The sequence below is a fragment of the Camarhynchus parvulus genome, chromosome 21 (genome assembly GCF_901933205.1).
Source record: "Camarhynchus parvulus chromosome 21, STF_HiC, whole genome shotgun sequence".
Classification (NCBI taxonomy): Eukaryota; Metazoa; Chordata; class Aves; order Passeriformes; family Thraupidae; genus Camarhynchus; species Camarhynchus parvulus.
The window spans coordinates 5863996-5886335 of NC_044591.1; the positions used below are offsets into that span (position 1 = coordinate 5863996).

At 45.9% G+C, this 22340-nt stretch overlaps 1 protein-coding gene across 1 annotated transcript in view; it reads left to right on the plus strand.

The window, feature by feature from the left end:
- CFAP74 (cilia and flagella associated protein 74) overlaps positions 1–20370 on the plus strand; it is a 34620-nt gene extending 14250 nt beyond the window's left edge. The window contains exons 19-39 of the mRNA XM_030963887.1: positions 219–331; positions 858–980; positions 2086–2207; positions 4733–4861; positions 7753–7840; positions 8188–8361; positions 9514–9647; positions 10240–10516; positions 11995–12102; positions 12695–12861; positions 14051–14185; positions 14588–14697; positions 15047–15102; positions 15345–15464; positions 15625–15777; positions 16081–16210; positions 16798–16952; positions 17792–17930; positions 18692–18813; positions 19263–19397; positions 20251–20370. Of these exons, the coding sequence (XP_030819747.1) occupies positions 219–331; positions 858–980; positions 2086–2207; positions 4733–4861; positions 7753–7840; positions 8188–8361; positions 9514–9647; positions 10240–10516; positions 11995–12102; positions 12695–12861; positions 14051–14185; positions 14588–14697; positions 15047–15102; positions 15345–15464; positions 15625–15777; positions 16081–16210; positions 16798–16952; positions 17792–17930; positions 18692–18813; positions 19263–19397; positions 20251–20364 (2804 nt within the window). The 3' untranslated portion in view covers positions 20365–20370. The remainder of the gene's footprint in view (positions 1–218; positions 332–857; positions 981–2085; positions 2208–4732; positions 4862–7752; positions 7841–8187; positions 8362–9513; positions 9648–10239; positions 10517–11994; positions 12103–12694; positions 12862–14050; positions 14186–14587; positions 14698–15046; positions 15103–15344; positions 15465–15624; positions 15778–16080; positions 16211–16797; positions 16953–17791; positions 17931–18691; positions 18814–19262; positions 19398–20250) is intronic.
- Positions 20371–22340: the final 1970 nt, after the last annotated feature.

Consider the following 22340-nt stretch of genomic DNA (forward strand, 5'->3'; position numbering starts at 1 on the left):
TGTTACTCAGTGGAAGGCTCAGGTAGAATTCCAAACTAGACTAAAGCTGGATGGCCAAAGAAATATTTCCTTCCAGACATTCCGATTTTCCCATCATGGCTATACATGCCTGGATTTGCAGTATTGACTCAAATTAATGTACTTGTGCTTTGTTGGATGTTGGTTTTGATGGACACACCCAGCATTTTATTTTGTTTTGTGTTTGTTTCTTTCCCCAGAACAACTTGGTCAAGGAGAATTAAATACCAGATCAGATGTGGACACAGACAATGCTGATAATTTAATGAAAGTGTCTCCTGAAGAAATACCAGTTGAAATTATGCTTGGAAAGGTAATGAATGTCCTGAGATCCAGACAAGATTTCACTAGGCTGAGCCTACATCAAATAAATTGCTCTGGGAGAAATGCTCAAGTTCATAGTCATTCCAAACCACTGGAGATCACTGTATCACAGTTAATTCCTAAAATGAAATCACAGCACACCTTCCCCCTTTCTTTTGATCTATTGGGACAAAAGGTTTGATCTATAGAGAAAAAAGGTTTAACCTTTTGTTCTAAAAAAGGTTAAAACCTTTTAACATAAAACTTTTTGTGGCAATTCACATTTGCCACAATTAATTCTTTTTTTCTGCTATAAGGTTCTGTGGTTAAACAAAGTCTGGTGACAACAGACAAGAAGGGGCAGGAAGAATTTCTGGAAATGTCAGATTTGAGCCATATTATTGTTCTGATTCTGATTTTTCCTGTGCACAGTGAGTTCAGTTTAGTTACAAACCAGGTGTAGTGGAGTGTGTGTACAGTGATGTACAGCCTCTTTATTTCAATGCAATTTCTAGAGTTTCACTGTTGTTGCTCAGGTGACTGAGGGTGAGATTGGACCCTTCAGCTCAGTGAAAATCCCAGTGCTGTTTGTCCCAGCTGTTCCTGGGGACGTGAGGGCAGAGTTTGTGATCCTGTTTGACAACCCAGACTGCAAACCAGTGAGTGACCTGCTTCAAAACACATGTGAAATAGTTTAAAATCTTCTCATTTGTGCTCTTCTCAAGAATGATGTATTAGGTGGTTTTATGGGAGGTAGCTTTGTAAGTCATAGCTCTTATTTCTGATGCAGGATGTTTATTAAACCTGCTAATTCTCTTAATTTCTATGCAAATAATTCTGATATTCCCATTTTATCAGACATCCTATTGGAAAACATCTCATGTCCTGGAAACAAATGTGGAAGTATTCTTCCTTATTCCCAACCCACCTAGTTTATTTTCTTTCTGATCTATCAGAATTGGAATTATTTAGCAGGCAGTAGTGAAGCTGATGTGTGAAAGCTGGAAGAGATGACAACTTTAGTTACCACTTCAGCATATTGTGATTCTAAATTTTATTGGGAGCCAAATTCTGCTTGGAACAGTTCACAGAAGCTTGCCAAAAATTAAAGACAAACTTCCCAGCAGCTCAGCAGCCAGTCTTGGCTGTCCCTCGGGCTGCAGAAGGAGCTGCAGATCCTGGGAGGCTCTGTGGTCACCTTCTCCTGCAGGCTCAGCTTTGCAGGGCTGAGCTCTGTGGGCCCTGGTGCCAGGCCCGGGCACTGCAGGGAGCACAGCCCTGTGCTGCAATCCCTGCATGTCTGTGCTGCAATCCCTGCATTTCTCTGCTGCCTTCCCTGCATGTCTGTGCTGCCTCTCCTGCATGTCTGTGCTGCAATCCCTGCATTTCTGTGCTTCAATCCCTGCATTTCTATGCTGCCTGGATGAGCTGCAGCCCCAGGGGAGCCTGGACTGGGGCCCATCCACTTCAGCTAAAGGCACTTTAAATAATTCTTCTCAATGTCATGGGCAGATGCTCTTGTTTCATGTTCCCTGTCAAGGAATTCAACCCAAAGTATAATTGTGTCTTTCTGCTGGGGCACTGTAACATCTTGGGTTTACTTTGCAAATGATTTTCCTAGGTCTGCCTCATTAAAGAACCTGTTGCACTACAAATAATAAAATATTTTACTCAGCTGAATTTATAGCTCCAGAAATCCTTGCTGGAAGTCTGTAAGAATGTGAGACTGACAGAACTAATCCCCTGCCATTGCTGCCCTGCCAGCTGAGCTTCAGTGCCATTGGAGTTTCTGTGGATGTGCCCATCTGGGTGCCCCAGCCCAACGTGGACCTCAAGATCTGCCTGTACGGGCGGCTGTACCAGGACAGCGTGGAGGTGCGCAGCAGGTGAGCTGTCCTGGGTGCCCCTGGCACTGTGGGTGAGCTGTCCTGGGTGCCCCTGGCACTGCCCCTGGCCCTGGCACTGCAGGGGCACATTCTCTGAGCCCTCAGAGCTCTGGAAAATTTGGGCATCCTGCTAAACCAGACTCCCAACACTGAGCTGTGAGGTAGCTCCACACCTCCCCACCCCTGCCAGATTCCCAGTGTTGTTCCTGTTCTTGGGGAGAGCTGGGAAGCCCCTAGGGAACAGCAAATCCACAGGTTCCTCGTGTGGAATCTGCACACTAAATGTTTAGAGAGATAAATGTATCTAAAATTAATCAGCACATTGGGCTGATTCAGCCAGGGAATTTGATGTAGGAATATTTTGTTGTTTCTCAGCTATTTTGCATTCAATTAAAGTCCTGGGGGGACTTAGGATCTGGAAGCCAATTTCATGAGAGTCTTTCCAGACCTGGGACTGGATGCTGGATAAATCATGTCAGTCCTTTTGCATTCACTCTAAAATGGGGAAAGAGCAGCTTTTCCTGGCCCATTAAGGTCTCCACTGGAAGGACAGATCCCTCTGATTGCACAGAGGGTGAGCAGACAGTGATTGACAGGGGAACATATCTGAGTGTTTCAGAGTCCAAGTCAGTCACATCTGAGGACTGGTTCTGTTTGCACTGTGATATAAAGGGAATATTCCAGCTCCTTGGCTTCTGGAGATTTCCTGCTATTAAAAGTACTTATGGGAACATTTAATTGTCTTCAGGTGCTGGGTGTCTTCCCTCCACCTAATGCAGTCACTATGGAATTCTTATTTTAACAATTTGCATTTCTTAGAGTCTATTTCAATAGGATTGGGGTGGGTTTGTGGGAGGGTGGGGGAGAGATTGGTTCTATGGAAGGCATCCATTCTAAACCTCTTACCAGAATTACAGACTGCAGAGATTCTTCACAGTTGGAAAGAAATGAGTAAAGCTGTTATCTCAGAAATTCAGCTTACAGATATGACAAGCACAAGTTGTTATGTAAGTGATTTTACTTGGTCTAGATAACCCAGGGATAAAACTTATAAGTATAGAAGCAGAATAACTCTCCTAATGAAACTTAAGAGTTCAAGGGGATCTCAAAGATAGAAGCTGTCAAATTGCTTAGGGCAAAACTTCTTAACTGAGGGAAAAATCCTGCTGATCCTTTGCCAAGTTTCACTAAATTAAGAGCACGTAATATGTAGTAGCCTGTCCTTAGCACCTTGGCAAATCAAGGCTTTGATTTATCACCCAATTTCCATAATTAGGAAAAATTGTCTGTTATACAGTCAGGTGGACTGAAATTCAGTGTATTTCGTGTGCAGGAATACCGTGTGTCAACTTTTTATCCTACAAAAGTGGATTGATTTCATCCTTCTGTTGTGGCCTGAGCAGATTCTCCCTCCAAGAGCTCCTGCCACTTCCCTTGGTGTGTCAGGAGGAGGATTCCTCCTGGAGCCTGCCTGTGCCTTGTAGGCTGTAGCACAAGGGGAAGATAAAGTTTCCAAGAGAGTCAGATACCTCTGGAACCGGAATGTAAAATATTGCTAATATTGGTTTTGTTCTGGGTTTTAGTTGTTTGGGTTTTTTCTTGGTCAAGAAGACTGTGGTTATCAGGCAGCAAAAATAAGCAGCATAAAGGGTGAAAGTGTCTTATCAGAATTGTGTTCAATATAAATAATTTTAAAAAGTAATTTCTTCAGCAGGTTATAATCTGCACTGATTTAATGAAGTAGTATATAATTCTCTTAGATTGTCAACAGTCAGAAATCATTGCAGGCTCCCAGCCCCACTTGCTGTAGCTGTTGATTTAGAGGAGACCATCTGGCCTGACAGCTTGGAAACCAGTCCAGGGGAAGGAGAATGACAAGCTGAAATATTTGTAAATTGCTCGGCAATTTTGCACTTAGGCATAAAATTCCAAAGCAGGGGATGGTCCATGGCTGTTGCTGTGCTATGATAGGGCCAGAATTCAGTAGACAGGCAGAGGATTCCTGGCTTCCAATGTGCCATTCCCAGGGCAAATTGATCCCAAGATTTAGCAGAGGAGCTGGCAGGACCAGCTCAGCCATGCTGTGACTTCCAGCCCTGCAGAATCTCTGCTGGTGGAGGACAGGTCACATCTGCTTAAGGAAATCACCAAGGTTCAGTCATCCTATTGATCCTGACAGAGCCAGTGTATATTAGGACAAATAATCAGCTGATATTCCACAATAGCTTGGCTCTGACTGCCCCTGACCTGGCTGAGCTGTGCTGAGCTCTGACAGTTCTCTTTGGATCAGTGTGAGGACTGTTTGCTACAGCTGGGTTTGTTACAGAACTTCCAAGTCTTGTTTTCTGTACTTAAAAGAGAACACAACTGTGTGAGCTTGCTGTGGCACTTTTCCATGCCCATCATTTTCAAAGGAAGCTCGGGATCGTTCTGATTACAATGCAGGGGTGGGGGCAGGAGGGCTCAGACTCCACAGTCACTGAAGTGGCCTCAAAGGCACCTGAGCACCTCTGATGTGTTTGCAGAGCAACAACCACGCTGCGTTTGAAGTTTGAGGTGTGCAGAGAATTGAGCAAGCACATGGAGCTGCTTCCAAAAACAGGCTACATCCAGGCTCAGTCATCCTTCAGTGCACAGCTCAAGTTCCTACCCAGGTAACCAACATTAATCCAATCTTTCAGGATTTCAGCCAGTGGCAGTGGAAAAGCTGAGCAGGGTTGTTGCTCCCTCCTGCTGTCCGGGCTGGAGCTCTCAGTGCTGCTGCAGTGCAGGGCTGCTCTCCCCCCGCCCCGTCCCCCTGGAAGCTGCCAGATGCTCCAGGAGGAAATGAGCTTGGCTGCCAGGGCTGTGAGGCAATGTCCCCCCTGTGGTGGCAGCAGCGCTGTGACACTCCGAGCTCTCCATTCCTGCTAGGCTGCTCCGTTCTGTGGGATGCTATTCCTGTCCAGGAGGGAGGTTATAGAGGCAGGTGGCTGCTTCATGGATCACTGATTGAATAATTTCTGGACAAGAACTCCTGTGCTTGCTAATTAAGGTGAGAGTGGTTGGGCTTCCTGTCCATATCTCTCCTCCCCAGGTACATTTTTCTCCAAATGATGAAGGTATTGAATGAATTTCACATGGTGTTTTATGTAACATCTGATGCTAAAAGCTTTATCACAGCAAGTTTTGTCTCTCCATTTTATGAAACATCTACAAATACAAACATAGCTCAGTGATAGGAAACAATTCCAGTTTCTAAAAATTTAAATACCAGAGCTCCCATCGGCCACTGTTCATTTTATTTACCTCATCATTGCCATCCTAAAGAATTTAGCAGGAGATTTCTTTTCAAAAAATAATTAATGACATATGGAATTCAGTGTCTTTGGCTTTGACTGCTGCTGCCAAGCTGCTGCTTCTCTGATGTGGGTTCTTAGTCCTGTGGATGTGTGTTTGGATTCTCACAGATGTGCTCAGCACCTCTGGATTCTATCCTGACTGCAAAATTGTCATCAGGTTTGTATTCAAAGAACTCAGAGTATTTACAGTTCTTGCAGCATCTCAAATCCCATCAGATTACAACAGTAACATGGTGACACATCCCAGTTCCTGAACCTCAGCTGCTGCGAGGCACCGTTCCCTCTCTGAGGGGATGGAGACAGAGCTTGGATTTAGAACCTTAATCTTCCTTTAAAAATGGGGAAGCTTCAGAAAGGAGATTTGATGAGATTAAGGCATTTCTGACACACGAAATAAGTATCTGGCTGTTTGAGGGTAGAGATGATTTAAAGACCCAATGCAGGGGGAGTGCTGGGAGCTGAGGGAAGCACTGAGCCAGTGACACATTTCCGTCAGGGCTGGCAGTGAGCTGCCATTAGGAGCTCTATTAATAGAGCAGCTGTGGTACAAGTGACACAGAGGGAAAAGAAGCCCCCACTCAGCAGTGCTGAGGGAGCAGGAGCTGCCTGAAGGCTTGGGAAGTTCTCCTGAGTGTTCTGTGCACACAGACATTCCTGGGCAGGTGTTCCCAAACCCAGCTCCTGGGAGCTTGAACATTTCCTGTTCAGTTGAAGGCAAGTTCTCTACTCTGCTGCCTTTCAGAATTCCCAAACAACTCATCCCGTAGTTCCCTGCACTTGGAACTGGTCCTGGCAATCTAAATTTGATTTGTCTTTTGTGTTTCTCTTTAATTGTGCCATTTTCATAGAACTTTCTGAAGGATTCCAGGACCTTTTCCCCAAGGTACAGCAGCTAATTTAGAGTCCATCCCTGTGTCCATACAATTATAAGTATTTTATTCCCTATCTGGATTATTATGAAATAGATTAATTTCTTCTGCTATTCAGATGTCCTGTGACAAAGTAAAAGCTTATTCTCCATCCTCCCTTGCACTTAACCTCAGTTCTATGTGTAAAGAACTTCCCAACATCTTTGAACATCACCCTTATTGCAAAATAACAGCAAGATTTTGGATCACCATGGTGACTGAGTGGGTGTTATTTTTATTCTTCAACAATACATTAAAGAGTTGCAGGCAATTCCATGAGTAGTAGTAGAACATGAGCACTGTGGAGACCCAAGAAGAGGAAGCAGCTCACTCTGGTGCTCTGAGATATAAATAGAGCAGCAGAGCTAAAAATGCTCCAGGTTTGTATTGTCTTGGCTTGAAGCTCTGGAATGGAGCTCGTGACAGCAAGATGCTTCACCTACAGAAAACCTGCATATTCCTTATCAATTCTGAGGCTGGTTGGTGATCAGGCACTGCTGGGCTCCAGGTTTGTTCATTTTATATCTCTGCTTTGGGGTACAAAGTGGTTCTGCCCCAGGCTGATCGTTAACCTCAGAGGGAGCCACTGCCTTGGCTGGGTTGGTGGTGTGCTGGGGCTGCAGCAAAGATGCACATGGTTTATATTCTGATTAGAGTGTAAGCTTTTAATTTTTCAGAATTTTAATTGACTGGATAGCATTTAAAAAAAAATGATAAATGGATGCTGACCTCTGTGACCGCCCTTAAAATCCTGTGTGTGTCCAAAATCCTGTCTTTAAAAACAAACAAAAAAAAATCCAATATAACTGTACAAGGTCAATCATTCTGACATCAGTGCCTTGCAGCCCATGCCCTCCTGCTCAGAGCATTGCCTGGGGGTGCCAGGCTGAAGGAAATCTGGGACAAATCCAGAATATTCTTGACCTGACTGCATCTTCTTTCCCCTGGTCAGGAGGTGACTTCACAGGTCACTAGTTTTTGATTGGCATTTTCTTCCACCATTCTTTTTCCATTTTCTCTAGTATTTGAATTTATTGTACAAGCAGAATTTTAATGAGAATTCCCTTCAGTGAAGAACTGGAGTTGATACTTGATTGGTGAATCCTCCAATTTGAGGACAATTAAATGAAGACTAAAAGCTGTGAATAATAAAACTTTCAGACCTTAAGTAACAGGATTCAGTTTGTTTTTATTTCTGTTCATAAATAATCCATCCAAGTTCATTATTCCCCTTAGTGAGAACATAGTCAGAATGTTTTCATGGCACTGACTGGATCTGTACTTTTGGGTTTTCAGGCAGTCCCTTCCTGAAGATGCAGGGAGTTATTTCAATGCACAGACAGGAATCCTGGAGGCCCCAGTGACAATCCTGATCATGGACAAGGTCAGGGATTTTTGTGATGCTGATTACCAGACTGACAATTTATGTAAATTATTTTAGTGAATTTTCACTTAATGATTCCTAATTTTAGATTAGTTCTTTACTAATTGAGGCTCTGTGATAATAGTTAAAGATGCTTGAAGTGCTGATACAGATTTGATCGTTTTTTCTTGTCTCATATTTGCAATACAGAAGTTTAATCCTTTCTCCTTAGTGCTGATCTCATGTTACTGTCAAGGAACAGAGTAACTTTTTCTTGCACTTTTCCTTTTGGATGACATTTCATTTAAATCCTGTCCTCACAACCCACAGATGGAAGTTTTTATCCAGTTCTCTTGCATTTGTTTCAGGCTATAAAAGTTAATTTTACTGTCCATGCCATTGTTACTACTTCTGATTTGGAAATCAGCCCAGCACAGATCAGCTTTGGGTACTGCACGATCTATGAAGCTGTGCAGGCAAATGTCACCCTAACAAACAAATCCATCTTGCCACAGGAGTTTGGATTTGTGGGACTGCCAGAGGTATGGACTTATCCCACACACACCCCCTCTGCTGTCAAAATAGATTTCAGTGTCATGGGAACGTGTTCAGTGTGAGTGTAAATAAATCATGACTGGTTCCTGCAGCCCCATGGGAATCCTGCTGCTGGAGTTCTGTCCTGGAGTGTGTGAATCTCCCTCTGCATTTGCCACACAGTGCAAACCCCTGGGAGGAGATTTTCCTGTTCTTCACCTTTTCCTATCAGAATTCCTGGGTTTTTACACCAAGAAATCTCCTAAAAGAACACCTGGGACACTTCTACCCCTAAATAAAACTGGCTTGGGGCTGTGGCTGTGGAATGTGCCCACTTTGCACCAAATGCCCAAAGGCTTCCTTTTGAAATGCTCCTTGGAACCATCCCAAGCCATGCCTGGGCACTTTCTGAGTGGTTGGAAATTGATGTGGAAGCACAAATTTAATAAAGGAGCTGCTGGGTTCATGTGGGCTGGGTCTCCTGAATAATTTTTTGGAGAAAATTTCTTCTTCCAGCTCCATAGAGCAGGGTGAGGTGATCACAGTGTGCAAGGTTGGGCACGTTGGCATCAGAGCTGGAGGAAACTGGCAGTTAACTGGGCATTGTCGTGTTCTCAGCTGGTTTGGGGATTAAAATCAAGGAGTAGCTAAAAGAAATTGTTAAGTTCAGCTTCAGGAAAGCTTTACTACCCAGGATGTGTTTCCTGAGGAGCCTTGAAGTGTGCTGGGGAGACTTTCTAGAATCATCTTCAGCTCAAGCACAAAGCACTGCACAGCTGTGGGTGTGGAACTGCTCCTGCCCCTGCCTCAGACAGGAATCAGCTCTCAGAGGCTTGGGGCAACTGCTGGGATTTCATTCAGTTTTCTATGAAGAGTAAATAAACATTGCAAGGTGATTTCCACAGATGGGAAGAAGCTGGGGAAGGGTTTCTCCAGAAATCTGAGTTAATGGATCAAATGCCTTTTGAGTTACTTTGGGATGAGAAATCTGCCCCTCAGACTCTGGGCACTGACTCAGACAAAAACTTCTCCCTGGAAGGTTTCTCTTTTCCTGACAGTTCCACATTTAATAACTTTTTTTTAAAATCTTGCCAATATTATCGTAATTTATTAGTAAACTGATAATTTAATTAATAATTTCTTATCCTGCCATTTTGAAGTTTGTTGAAGTTCAACCCAACGATGGATTTGGAATTATTCTTCCCCTGGAAAGCCTGACACTGGACATAATCTTTAAAGCCACCAAGGCAAAAGAGTACAGCTTTGAGCTCACCTGCAGGACAGAGATCAACAGGTGTGTTCATGGATGGACAGCAGGGAAGCTACAATCTGAATTTCACTGCTCACCCAGCTCAGAGATTGAATCCCTGCCTGCCCTGGGGAGGTGAGGCTGGGATAAGCACCTGAGGCAGGTGGGAATTCTCAGTTGCAGAAGTTGCTCAGTGCCTGTTGGTTTCATCCCTGCTTTTCACGTGTGCCTTCACTGAGATGACTTTTCCCACCCCTCCTGAAGTTTATCCTTGTCCTACACCAAAGCTCCAGCCCCTCAACCTGCAGTGCTCTGCTGCTTTTTCAGCACAATTACTGAAGGAATTCTTTTTTGTAAAAATGCTCTATGCTTTAAGCCATTGCTACTGCAATAATGATGGCATAAACTTTGATTTGACTGGATGTATTTCCAGAAGTTCACAGAGGAAGAATTCAAGCAGGGACTCTGGCCAATTGTGCATTAAAAATAGATAGTATTATTGTTCATCTTTAGGCAAAATTCCCATTGCAAGCTTGAAATTCTGCTTAAATAGGGACTACAGGATTAGCTCCCTATTTTCCGGGCTGATTAAGACACTATTTTATGCTGAGACAATTTATCATGTGTTTATTTTTAGACAATTCAAGCTGTCATGCAAAGCAGTTGGAGTCCACCCACCTCTTGAATTGTCTCATTCCTTGGTTCAGTTTGCTGCTACAGCCCTGAACTCGGTGTCTTCAGCCACTCTGGATGTGCTCAATTCCCACGTGGATGGGAGCCCCCTCACCCACCGTGTCCCAAGGATTGGCACTGGCAGCCCTGGCCCAGTTGGCCCCACTTCCTTTGAATTCCACGTGCCCCAGGACTGTCCTGTGACCATCACACCTTCTGTGGGAACTGTGCTGCCTGGGCAGGTAAATTCACTTTAAATGTTGGGTGTTCTGCCAAATCTTTGATCATCTGCATCCTTACAAAGGCTGTCACATGTAAACACAGCTCAAAACATCAGTTGTTGTTAGAATAGCTGGAATATTTTGTATTGTTTAAAAGAATGTTTTAAATCAGACAGGAGGGTTAAGGACCAAATCTGGCTAATGCCTCATGGGAGTGTGTGGGAGATTTTCCAGGGGTCCCAGGACCAGGGAAGAGATGAGAATGTTGACTCCATGTTTCAGAAGGCTTGATTTATTATTTTATTATATATATATTATATTAAAACTATACTAAAAGAATAGAAGAAACTATTTCATCAGAAAGCTAGGTAAGAATAGAAAAAGAATGATAATAAAGACTTGTGACTGACCAGACAGTCCAAGACAGCTGGACTGTGATTGGCCATTAATTAAAAACAACCACATGAGACCAATCAAAGATGCACCTGTTGCATTCCACAGCAGCAGATAATTATTGTTTACATTTTGTTTCTGAGGCCTCTCAGCTTGTCAGGAGAAAAAATTCTAAAAAAAGGATTTTTCATAAAACACGTTTGTGACAGGAGCGTTCTGTCCCCAGTGTTGTCATTGTGATTTATGTGGAGAATGTTTAAATATCAATATTGCCCATGTAAACCCAGCCCACTGCAACATCCCGGACATCCAAAAGAGCTGTGAGTGCCCTTACCCTGAGGATGCTGTGACTCCCTCTGAGCAGAAGTGAACTGGGTGTGCACTGTGTGTGCTCCTGCTGAGCTCTGCAGGTGTCCCATGAGCCTGGGGGCTGAGCTGTGCCCTCACTCCTTCCGAGAATCACTCCTCCTCCTCACTCCTTCTCAGGATCTCTGCTGCTCACAGTGACCCCAAGATGTGTTAAAGTCTCTTTTCCCAGCCCAGTGCTCAAAGAAGGAGTCAGAACTCTTCAGTTCTCCTTCTCAAGGTTGTTTATTGTATCTTATCTATAAAATTCTTTCTCCTGGCCTGCCAAGGTCTATTCAGCAGGACAGACAGAGGCACACTGGTGTTATCTTTTTATACTAAAAACTACATGTACAATATTTACAATTCCCAATACCCATCACCTATGTTAGACAGGGAGTTTCTACTCTAAACCAATGCAAAAGTGCCAACATCACAGCAGAAGATGGAGGCCAAGAAGAAGAAGGAGAAAAGCTGGACATGCCCAGATTCCTCCATCTTGCCCCCGAACCCCTATTCTAAAAACCCCAAAAATCTATTTTTCACCCTGTGATAAATTCACTATCATTCTACTTAAACTTTCATGGCTCGCAATTCTTCATGTAAGCTTGATGATTGTTTTTTCCAAGGGCTAAATGAAAGGCACAGGGGTCTTGGGCTCTGTGCCAAGGTCTCTGAGCCCCGTGGGCAGGGGCTCTCCAGGGCAGCCAGAGGAATTTCCTGGGTTCTGACAAGTCCTGTGTGTGCTCTCACATTCCCAGAAAAGCTCCATCCGAGTGTCCTTCAGGCCGGCGCTGTTGGAGCAGCACATCAGGGAGGAGGCAGCACGGAGGCTCAGCACAGCAGCTGTGCCAGAGGCAGCAGCACAAGTAAGGAATGCTAAGAACAGCACATGCTGCTGGTCTGCCACTTCCAGAGACTTGTTTCTCTGGATGGTATTTTTATCGTAAATTTATTTGCATATTAATGAAGCTTAAGATTGTGGTCCATGGGGGACCTGCCTATGAAGGATGAGAGTGTGACTGTGCACTCAGTGTGTGACCTGTTCACTGAGCAATAATTTAATTTTGTGCTCACAATTATTCCTAGAGGGTTTTATTGCCAACTGAAATACTCTTAAAAAAAAAAAAGAAAAGAAAAAGTTTCTAAACTTCCTGAAGATTTACAGCATCCATGGACTTTATATACAACCCCTAGGTCAGTTAATTTATGTGAGAACCTGTGGTTGTCTTGGACTGGGAGATAAACAGGTAAAATTCCCATGAGATACAGACTCATCTGCTCCAAGAGGAGACCTCTTATTCTAAAATATGTCCATTTCGACCTAATTTTTAAACTTTACACTATTGGAAATTTGTCTGTAGTAGCTACTGCGTGTGTGGGCTGTCACCATCATCCTGCTGTCCCCTGCTCTGTGTCACCTCCTTGCTCTGTGTCTTTGCTCGCTCCCGTCTTGCTCAGATTCCCAGTGATCCCCCTCAGTCTCCAGTGGGCAAAAAGAAGAAAGATTCAAAGAAAGAGCAAAATAAATCGAGCGTTTCCATCTCCAGAGGAAGGACTGGAAGCAGGAAAAGCCTGGCTTCTGTACATAGCCCTGAGGAGCCAAAACCCGAAGAGTTAAAGCCTGAGTAAGTCAACAGAAGCATCTTGTACTACACAGACAGCATTCTCTTTAGAAGTAGTTTAATAAATCTACTAAAGCTGTAGGTAGACAAGAAAGCAAACTGGAGAGGGAACAGCTTCAGCTGTGTTGCAGAGGCTGTTTCCAAAATTAGTGCTGCTTGTGAGCCACACAGCTGTACCCTCTCATGTGAGGCAAAGAATCCCTTTATGCATCAGAAGGATTGAAGACTTCAAAGAATCTGTCAGGGAGCAGGAGCTGGGGCTGTGCGGGGGTGGGGCTGAGCCAACACGGGGTTTATGGAAAGGGCAACAGCAAAGCTCAGCTTGGGGACCAACAGAAACTCCTCAAAGAAACCTCTTGTGAACACATCTACAGAACCAGCTGATGGCCCAAACCCACGGCAGAGAGTAATTTCTATTTTTAATTTGAGGGCTTACACAGTCCAGCACATTAGTCATGGTCAGCATCAGTGCTGGCAGGGAAATGTGCTGGGAAATGTGCATTTGAAGCAGTCCCTGTGCAGTGTGAGCACCTCAGGGAGGCTCAACATCAGCAGCATTGCTGCCTGCAGCTTGGGACACTCACCTGCAAAATCTGATACTTGAGGGCCCCTGTACAGCAGGTAATTCAGCTTCTCAGAGCCACACTTCTGCCCAGGCTCAGCAATTTGTCAGTATTTGGAAGTAAATACATAATGAAGCAACAGGCATTTGGCTGTGCTGGATGTTTTGACATCTTTTACTAAAATTCCATGTTCATTGCCATCCATTAATTATAACTTTTAAACACTTTCAGCAGAGATTGTAAAAAAATTCCCTATTTTAGAAGTATTGCCTACAGACTGCATCAGAGGAATGTGATCCTGTGTGTTTACATGACATTGAGATGATGTAGAAGTACTGGAAGACACTGAAATACTTGATGTACTCAACCAAAGGAAATTGTATTGAGGTTTTTACAATATTTGGTGTAACATTTGTTATCTGGGTTCTTCATTTTTATTCTCTTTTGGCAACAAAAGCCAACCACTTTGTAGGGTGGGTCCATTACTGACAGTCATTTAATTTCACTGTTACATTCCATTTTGAATGTGTGACTAAGAAACAATAATCACAAATAGCTCAGCAGATATTTATTTGATGTTTTTTTGCTCTCTCACTCACTGAGATAATTCCTATTCCTGGATTCTCTAGTTCTGATGCTTATAGGGCAGCCCAGGCTTCCCTGACGAGGAGTTTCAGAGGGAGTTTTAACAAATACATCATCCCATGCTCTGTTGCAAGTGGCCATGCCAGTGGAGAGGAGGGCTCTGGGAACTTAACCTGCAGGTGGGTGCATTGGATAACCCAGAGATGTGAGGGGGAAATGGTGGCCTTGCTGATTTATTCATTTGGGGAGAAATTTGTTTTCTGCTCTTAATTACTTCATAGCTCAGTGGTAGAAACTCATGCTCCCAGCCCACCAGTTGGATAAGAATCAAACACATGAATATCAAAGCAGCTGAAGGAATAATTGTGTGAAAACTTTGAGGCAGCTGTAGCTCATCTCTGCTCAGGCACAGTCGGTCACTGAGCCCTGTGCTGTGCTGTCACACCAGTGCTGTCACACCCTGAGACAGGAGCAGATCCCTGGCAGTTGTTGGTCTGTGCTGTGTCTGTGCTCCCAGAGCTCTGCCCTTTTATTCCCAGCTCTGCCCTTCTATTCCCCAGCTGCCTTTGCTCTCTCTGCAGCCCCCACAACACCTTGTACCTGGAGCTGCACTGCCCTGCTGTGGCCCCACCTGTTCTGATCATGTCTGACTCTGGGATCAACGTGGCTGATTTTGGGGACGTTTCTGTAGGTATGGAGTTTGAATTCTGGTTTGGAGTTGTTTCTCTCTGACAGTGAGTTCTTCCCAGCAGTTTTGCATTTTCAAAAGTCAGGATAGAAATTAGCCCTTAGTGGGTATTTAGGTGGAAAATAAGGAGTCTTTGGCCAGCTGAGGCCCATGGAAGAGCAGATCTGATCCCCAAACAAGGACCTGGAAGCTCTAGAAGTGACTGGCCAAGTCTGAAAGCATTTTGCTGAACATTGAGTGGTGCCTTAGCCATAGGCCTGGGATGAGTCTGGCTCAGGCAGGAGCATGAGTAAGGGGGATGAATGGGAGGGATGAGCATCCTCACTTTGGGAAGTGTTTTCATTCCTTGTAGGCCACAGAATGATGAAGAGAATTATGATAGAAAACATCTCCCCAGGGAAGCTGGAGGTATCCTTGTCTGGAGCACATGAGCTCAGCCTTCAGCCTCTGCTTAATCAGACTCTGCCTCTGCAGGAGGAGCTGCTGGACACTAAAGCACCAGCTCGTCTTCTCTCTTGAGTTATTGATCTCTCAAAAGCTTTTAGATGCTTAGTTCAGACCAGAGACATGTAAACAATATGTAGAATCTATTCTCATATCTTTTTTTCTCAATCTTTATGAACATTTTTCCTTGAGTTGCATTGTTTTAGCTGGGATTCTCAGTTCTGAATCCCAATGGCCCCTTCCTGTTGGTCAGAGCAGTTGGAACACTTGAGCCAGGTGAAAATAAACCCCTGATCATCTCTTTTTGTCCAAGTGAGGATAAATGGGTGAGTAAAAGATACAAGAGCAGTGGAGAGAGGAGAGACAAAGTTCCCTGTCCCACCATTTGGATCTTGTCTCAGTTCTGGGATGGTCCTTTGGGAGGGGTCAGCTGGAGGGGTTGGGGTTCCCTGAGCAGATGGACTAACCCAGGCACTCTCTGGGCAGTTCTTGGAAACTCTGGACATCCAGGTGGCACAGACCAACCTCAGCCTCCCCCTGTCTGGGCACGGGGTGGTGCCAAGCACCGAGTGCTCCGTGGGAGAGGTGCTGGACATGGGATACGTCATGGCCAGGGACACAGTGACTGCCACAGTCCAGGTGAGGCCTCTGAGCTGAACTGCAGAGCACAGCAGGAGTTCCTGTGAGGAGGAGCACAACACAAACTGTCTCCTCCCAGATTCTGTCCAAGTGTGTCAATAACCAAAGCCCAGTATTTGATGCAGAGGGGGGTTGGTGTGGCACGTTAGGGGCAGCAGTGATTGTGCCTCTGGTGGCAGCTGGGGACACAGAGCTGCACTAATGCAGCAAAATAAATTCAGCCCCTTTGCAAACTATGGATCTTACAGGCCTGAGAATCAATTTCCTTCATGCAAATGCTGTTGTGTAAATGAATGTCCCCAGATAAAGAACACTTCCAGCATGACCCTGTTGTTCTCTGTACAACTGGAATCGCTCTCACCAACACGGGACAGAGACCGGCAGAAAATTCCCTCCTTTCTTACATCCTCTCTGCAGAGAACAGAGATTGTTGGTAAACTTTCTTTTATTCTTTCCTCTTTTTCCTCTGCTAAAGATTCAGGAGGTGTAAAGCAGCATAGCTGTGTCCTCTTAGATGCACACAACTGTCAGACCTGGGGCATCACAGCCCTGAAATTAAAGACTTCATTTTGCTCCCCAGTAGGAGCTGTAGTAATTCTTTCAATATGGGGAGCTGTAAATTTATGCAGCCTGAGCAAATACTCACAAGTAAGGAGATATTAGTGTTTAAATCTAAATAAACCCACATAGTAATTGCACATTAAAGATTACATTTAAAGATGTCCAGATCTGTAAAAACACGTCAGAATATAGGAAGAATTGGTGATGCTGCTTCAGTTCCTCTGGAGATTAATGCATCAAATGGATGGATGGATGGATGGATGGATGGATGGATGGATGGATGGATGGATGGATGGATGGATTTATCTGGTGTTCCTAACACCCTATTTTGCTGCAAAGCCATGTATCAGCTCTTATTTATTTGCTGTTCCCACAAAAATTAAATGGGTTTAAAATTTATGAAGAAGTAAAATGGAGCTGTCCTCCTTTCTTATCTGTATCCTCATTTTTATTTACCAGGAACACAGAACTATAATGGCTTCAGTGTGTTCAGGGTCTCTCCAACAGAAGGAAAAATTGAGGCTGGGATGAGCCAGGATTTTGTGGTTACTTTCAGTCCTGACCATGAAAGTCTCTACTACTCCGACCGTCTCAAGGTTCTGCTCTTTGGCAAGGTGAGACAATCAGGATTATGAAAACTGTCTAAATATTGGATGAACTGATGTAGGGAGGAAAGGGAACGTTTGGGGCCCTCTGACATTTTTCAGGATTAGATATTCAGTTCTTAATTGATAAAAACAGTGATGTGGGGTCCATCCCTGTCACTGTCACCCCACGGCACAGTCAGGAGGGGACGGGAGCTGAGCACGGCTCCAAGGGGCTGCTGCAGGGAGCATTTAATGGCAGAGCAGAGGGGACAGGGGAGCTCCACGTGCCCAGCAGGGCCCGGCAGGAGCAGCAGCACCAGCGAGCCGCTCCTGCAGCCGCTCGGTGCCAGGTTCCATCTGCGGCGCTGCCCCGGGATGCTCCGGCCGGATGCGCAGGTGGCCGCGCCGCGGGCAGCGCTGGGCCCCTGCCAGGACGCCAAAAGTTGGTGCAGAGTGACCACTAAAGCCCAGCAGCAGCACTGCACACGGGCTGGGCTGAGCGAGAGCGGCTGCTGCCCTTGCAAACTGTGGGATTGCAGCTGGGAATGCACGGCGGGATAAACTGAGGATGAACGGACACTTGACCCAATTCGGCAACAGAAAAGTTTTGCCTTTTTTAGTGGCTTGTGTATAAATCGTTTGTGCAGTGCCCCCCTGAGGCACATTTCCCTGGTTGTTGGAAACAGAAGTGCCAGAGTGGGCAAACGCAGGGTCAGGAGCAGAACTCCTGCCTTAGAGCCCAGGATCATTGGCATTGTTCAGGTGGGAGGTGATGCCACCGCCATCTCCTGGTGCTGCTGGCTCAGGTGCCAGCGTCATTCAGGTGACTGAGCTGTCACCTGCAGCCAGGATTTCCTGTCTCACAGCACACAGCCCACGAGATCCAGCTGAAGGGAGCAGCCCGGGATCACCTCATGTTTGTGGAGGGGGGAGTGCCCCTGGATGTGCCCGTGGAGTCCTTGGCTGTGACCTCACCCGTGGCACCACAGGAAGCACTGGAAAAAGGTAAAGTGCCAGCACTATTTGTTATGGAACAGGGAGGGATCAGACATGGGAATGTTCCTCTTTCTTTAAGAAAAAAAAGGAAATTTAAGACAATTTTTCCAGAATCAGAAAAAATAAGCATTATGTTACAGCATATATTCATAATACACAAAAATACCATGTAATTTTCTCTTAAGGAAAGTTTTTCTCTTCATTTGAATGTAGTTTTGTCTTAATGATGATCTTCTACCTCTGAAGCTTCTTTGAAAAAATGATTATAATGTAATACTACTATGAAGAATTGAGATGCACTTGCTTTCTGCCACTTCTCTGAGGTGTATTAAGTGTTTAAGAAATTATTTCATATATAATCACATATCCTGGATCCTCCTGTTTGTCCTGTTATGAAACTTCTGGGGGTTTGAAGTTACTCTTCCTTAATTTCATGGGACAGGATGCAAACAGCTCCTGACTCTGGTAAATAAGTCCAGGCACACACACATAAGTCGAAATAAAGTACACAGAGCTGTGTGCCATGGGCTAGAAAACCAGCCTGGAACTTGATAAACAAGTAATAATTGCACTTTGCAATTGCAAATTATCCAAACCCTCCTTTTCTTTAGTTCCTCACTAACTCTGTGAAAGGATCTCTTTGTCTGTGCCAGCTCCTGAGATACCACATCACTTTGTTTTGAACCATCCTGCTGCAGTTTGTGTTGGTTCCAAAAGGCCAAAGGCTCGGTTTGACTGTCTCAGGGTTGACCTGGTTGCTGTTTGTTTAGGGCCACAAGAAGCAGTGAGGTCCCTTCTCCTGCTCCTGGAGTTTGTGGAGGGCTCAGCAGAGGCAGCCAGGGCAGAGATCACCGTGGGGGCCATTCAAAGTCCTCAGCTGGCAGCCAAGAAGGTGAGGGAAATAAAACCTGCAGGTTGTGTGGGATCCTGACGGTGTGCAAAGGGCTGCTCCTTCCTTCTGTCCAAAATTCAGAAACTCATAAAAAGGGCTGCTTGTTCATTCTGTCCAAAATTCACAAATTCATAAATTTAAAAAGCAGCTTTCAGAGTTTCCAATGAATTTGACATTATAAAACTACAGTGTTTGAAAAGCTTATTTTTCAGGGGCTAATATAAGTAATTAGCATTATCATACTAAGTCAGCAACAAACAGTCTTCTTCCTCAATTCTGGAATATGGAATGTTGAGCCCAGAGCTGAATTACAGTTCTGTTATTTCAATGGAGTATTTGGTGACAAGGTGACACAGTGACTGTCACAGTGGATAGTCTCAAGGGGCAGTTCGGGCAGGGCAGAGCAGCCCCTGCGGCCCGGCTGTGACAGCGCCGTGTGTCCGTGCCAGGCCGTGGAGTTCAGCCTGGACAGCGGCCCCGAGCTGCGGCGGGCGGGGTTCGAGCTGGACGGCGCCAAGGGAGCCCTGGAGCGCGGGCAGCTCAAGCGCATCGGCGTCTCGTGGGTGCCACCTGCCGACCTGCAGGTGAGCCTGCGACACCGGTGTCACACAGGGCTGCTGGGGGTGTCACACAAAGCTCCTGATAGGGTGTGACACAGTGTTCCTGGAGGGTGCGACACAGGGCTCCGGGTGGGTGTGACACAGGGAGGGGTGTGACATAGGGCTCCTGGTGGGATTTCACACAAAGCTCCTGGAGAGGTGTCACACAGGGCTCCTGGAGAGGTGTCACACAGGGCTCCTGATGGGTGTCACACAAAGCTCCTGGTGCGTGCCCCATTTCCCTTTTACTGCCTTGTATCTGCTACTTCTGCCTTGTAGAGGTTGGATGTGATGTCCCAACAACTCCATGAGGCTGTGATTGCCCTTCCTGATTCACCTCCTTGGGCATTCGTGGGGACTGGAGGCATTGACTCCCCGTGTGTGGGATGGCAGAATGAGTAGCTGGTTCCCAAATTCAAAGATTTCTGCCATCACAGCAGGAAGAGGCAGCAGAGTTCCTGGCAGGATGAATCCAGCCTGCATCGTGCCCCTCGGTAACCCCTGCTCTTGCTCAACCCTGAGCACTCACTGGGGGCTGACAGGATTTCCTTCCAGCCCTCCCTGGGAGCTCTGGCGTGGCTGCTGTGCCCAGCTGCCATGGCTGTGACGTGGGGACAGTCTCTGTGGCACTCTGGGGACACGATGCTGAGTCACTGTCATGCCTCACTGGCTGCAGCATGAGCATCACTTGGGGACAGAGAGGAGCCAGCACAGTGGCTGTAACCTGTCACCTGCAGCTATAACTGGTACCTGAACACCAAGATGTGAAACAGAGTTTGAAGGTGATCAGCTCGTGTCTCCTGTGTCCAGGTTGGTTTCTGTGTGGTTCTCTCTGCAGACCAGTGACCCCCCTCTGGTGTCAGCCCTCCTGACTGTGAAAGGTGACATCACAGAATGCTACCGGGTCCTGCTCATGGCAAGAGTGGTGTCTGCAGCTGCTCCCACTGCCTGAGGGGTCAGGCCAAATGGAAAGAAGATGGAGGTTCCATTCCTGGGAGATCTCTGGATCTCTGGTGGGACATGGGAGGATTTTGAGATTGTTGCAAATAAGTGAGGGCAGCAGGGATGTGGGAAGGAAGGGCCATGTAACATTTCTGCTCTGTTTCACCCAAAGTTCTCTGTAAACTCTGGTGCCAGTGGCTTCACTTTCCAGCTGACTCTGTGACAATAATCTTGTGTTAGAGGAAAGAATTCCTGAGGGCCCCAAGCAGCCACACCTGCTGTTAATCCCAAGTCTTCCAAAGTCATTCCACCAGGAGGAATATCTGGTTTATATCCACATCAGTGAGTTTCTATCTTTACCCAATTTCAGATGCTTTTTGTAGGATTTGGAAAAGCCCTAACTTTTTCTAGGACCAGAATAAAGTTTCTTATTCAAGCCTCCTCTATATCATTTGGGGAGTCACTTTTACAATGTACAGTCAAATGTGCCTGGTAACAGGTGGTCAAGGGGGAATATTCCTGTGCTGTTCCCTGGATATGGGCAGACACTTCCAGACATCCTGGCTCTCCAGGAACTTTGTATTTCTATATTTGCCTTCTGCTGAATTCTGGATGAGAGCAGAATCCTGCTGTTCTGGGGAAGCCAGAGTGCCCTGCAGGTGGAACTTCTGTCAGGAAGCAGCAGCTGGTTCAGGAAGCAGAGCTGGAGGATGGAGGGAGCAGGAAGGCAGCAGCCATTAGACACAGGATAATCCTGTGCATCTCTTATCACACTCTTTCCTGAGTCACAGGCAGTCTGTGGCAAAGTTCCCTCCCCAGCACTCCGAGGGCGTGCTGCCCTTTGGCCCCTGGCTGTCAAATCCCTGACTCAGATGATGCAATCAGAAAATAGAAACGTTATTTGTAAATATCCCTGTGGTAATGAGGAACAAGCAGGGGAGCAATCGTCACAAGGAACATTTAAACCAGGCTCCCCCTTTGACAGAGGAGGTTTGTGGGAGTGAAGAGGGGGTTCCTTGTTTTTCCAGCCAGTGTTTGATCCATTGAGATGTGTTCTCATTTAATAATGGCTCGAGTGCCTGTGGAGTCACTTAACTCTTCAGTCTAAAGACTGCAGATGCTGAAGCAGTCCCAGTGTCCTGGGCTGGGGAGGAGCTGGGGGTGGCAGTGCCAGCCAGGGACAGCTCTGCCTTCCTTGGTGGCCCTGGGTGTTGCTGCTGGCACAGCTGGGCCTGGAGCTGGGCACAATGGGCTTTGTATGCTGGCTGCCCTGCAGCCCCAAAAGGGTGAGTAAATCCCACTGCAGCCACTAAAAGCACTGCTCACAGCACTGCTCACTCCACAGTCACCTCGTGGCACTTGTCACCGAGCGAGGAAGGGCACAGCCTGTGGGAGTGGAGGAGCCACTTCAGGCACTGCATTTGTGGGCATCCATTGTGTGAGGATCCTTCCAATTTCACTCCTGGAAAGCAAAACATGATGGCTGACAACAAATCAGACTCCAGACTCTGGTTATGATGACCATACAGAGTGCAGAAAATAAGTGTAACATTATCTACCAGGAAACAACACCCCTGTCTTAGGAATCTTCCACATCACAGAGGTCAGGTCCTGAGAAAAAGCATCCAGAGGACAAAAAGAAGTAAAAAGTTAAAGAATGATGTAAAGACAGTGACACTGGTGCCCTCACAGGGTTAGGCTGGGTAAGGAGCAGCTGCCACCAGCAGCTGAAGGTACCCAGTGGTGAGCAGGGGTGTCACCCACTGTACCTGCATTCCTGGGACTGGAGAACTTGGATCAATATTTTCACAGGATTGAAGTGAACATAAGGTTCTGGGTTTCTCTGGTCAAAGTCTCCACGTTTAAAATTCAGTATGTGTTTGTTGTCTCGGGGGAGGCTTGGACCAGGATAACAGGAACAGGTGGTTATTTCTGGAGGACTGAAAATAAGGTAAACTCCCCCTGTAAACTCCAGCTGACGTTCTG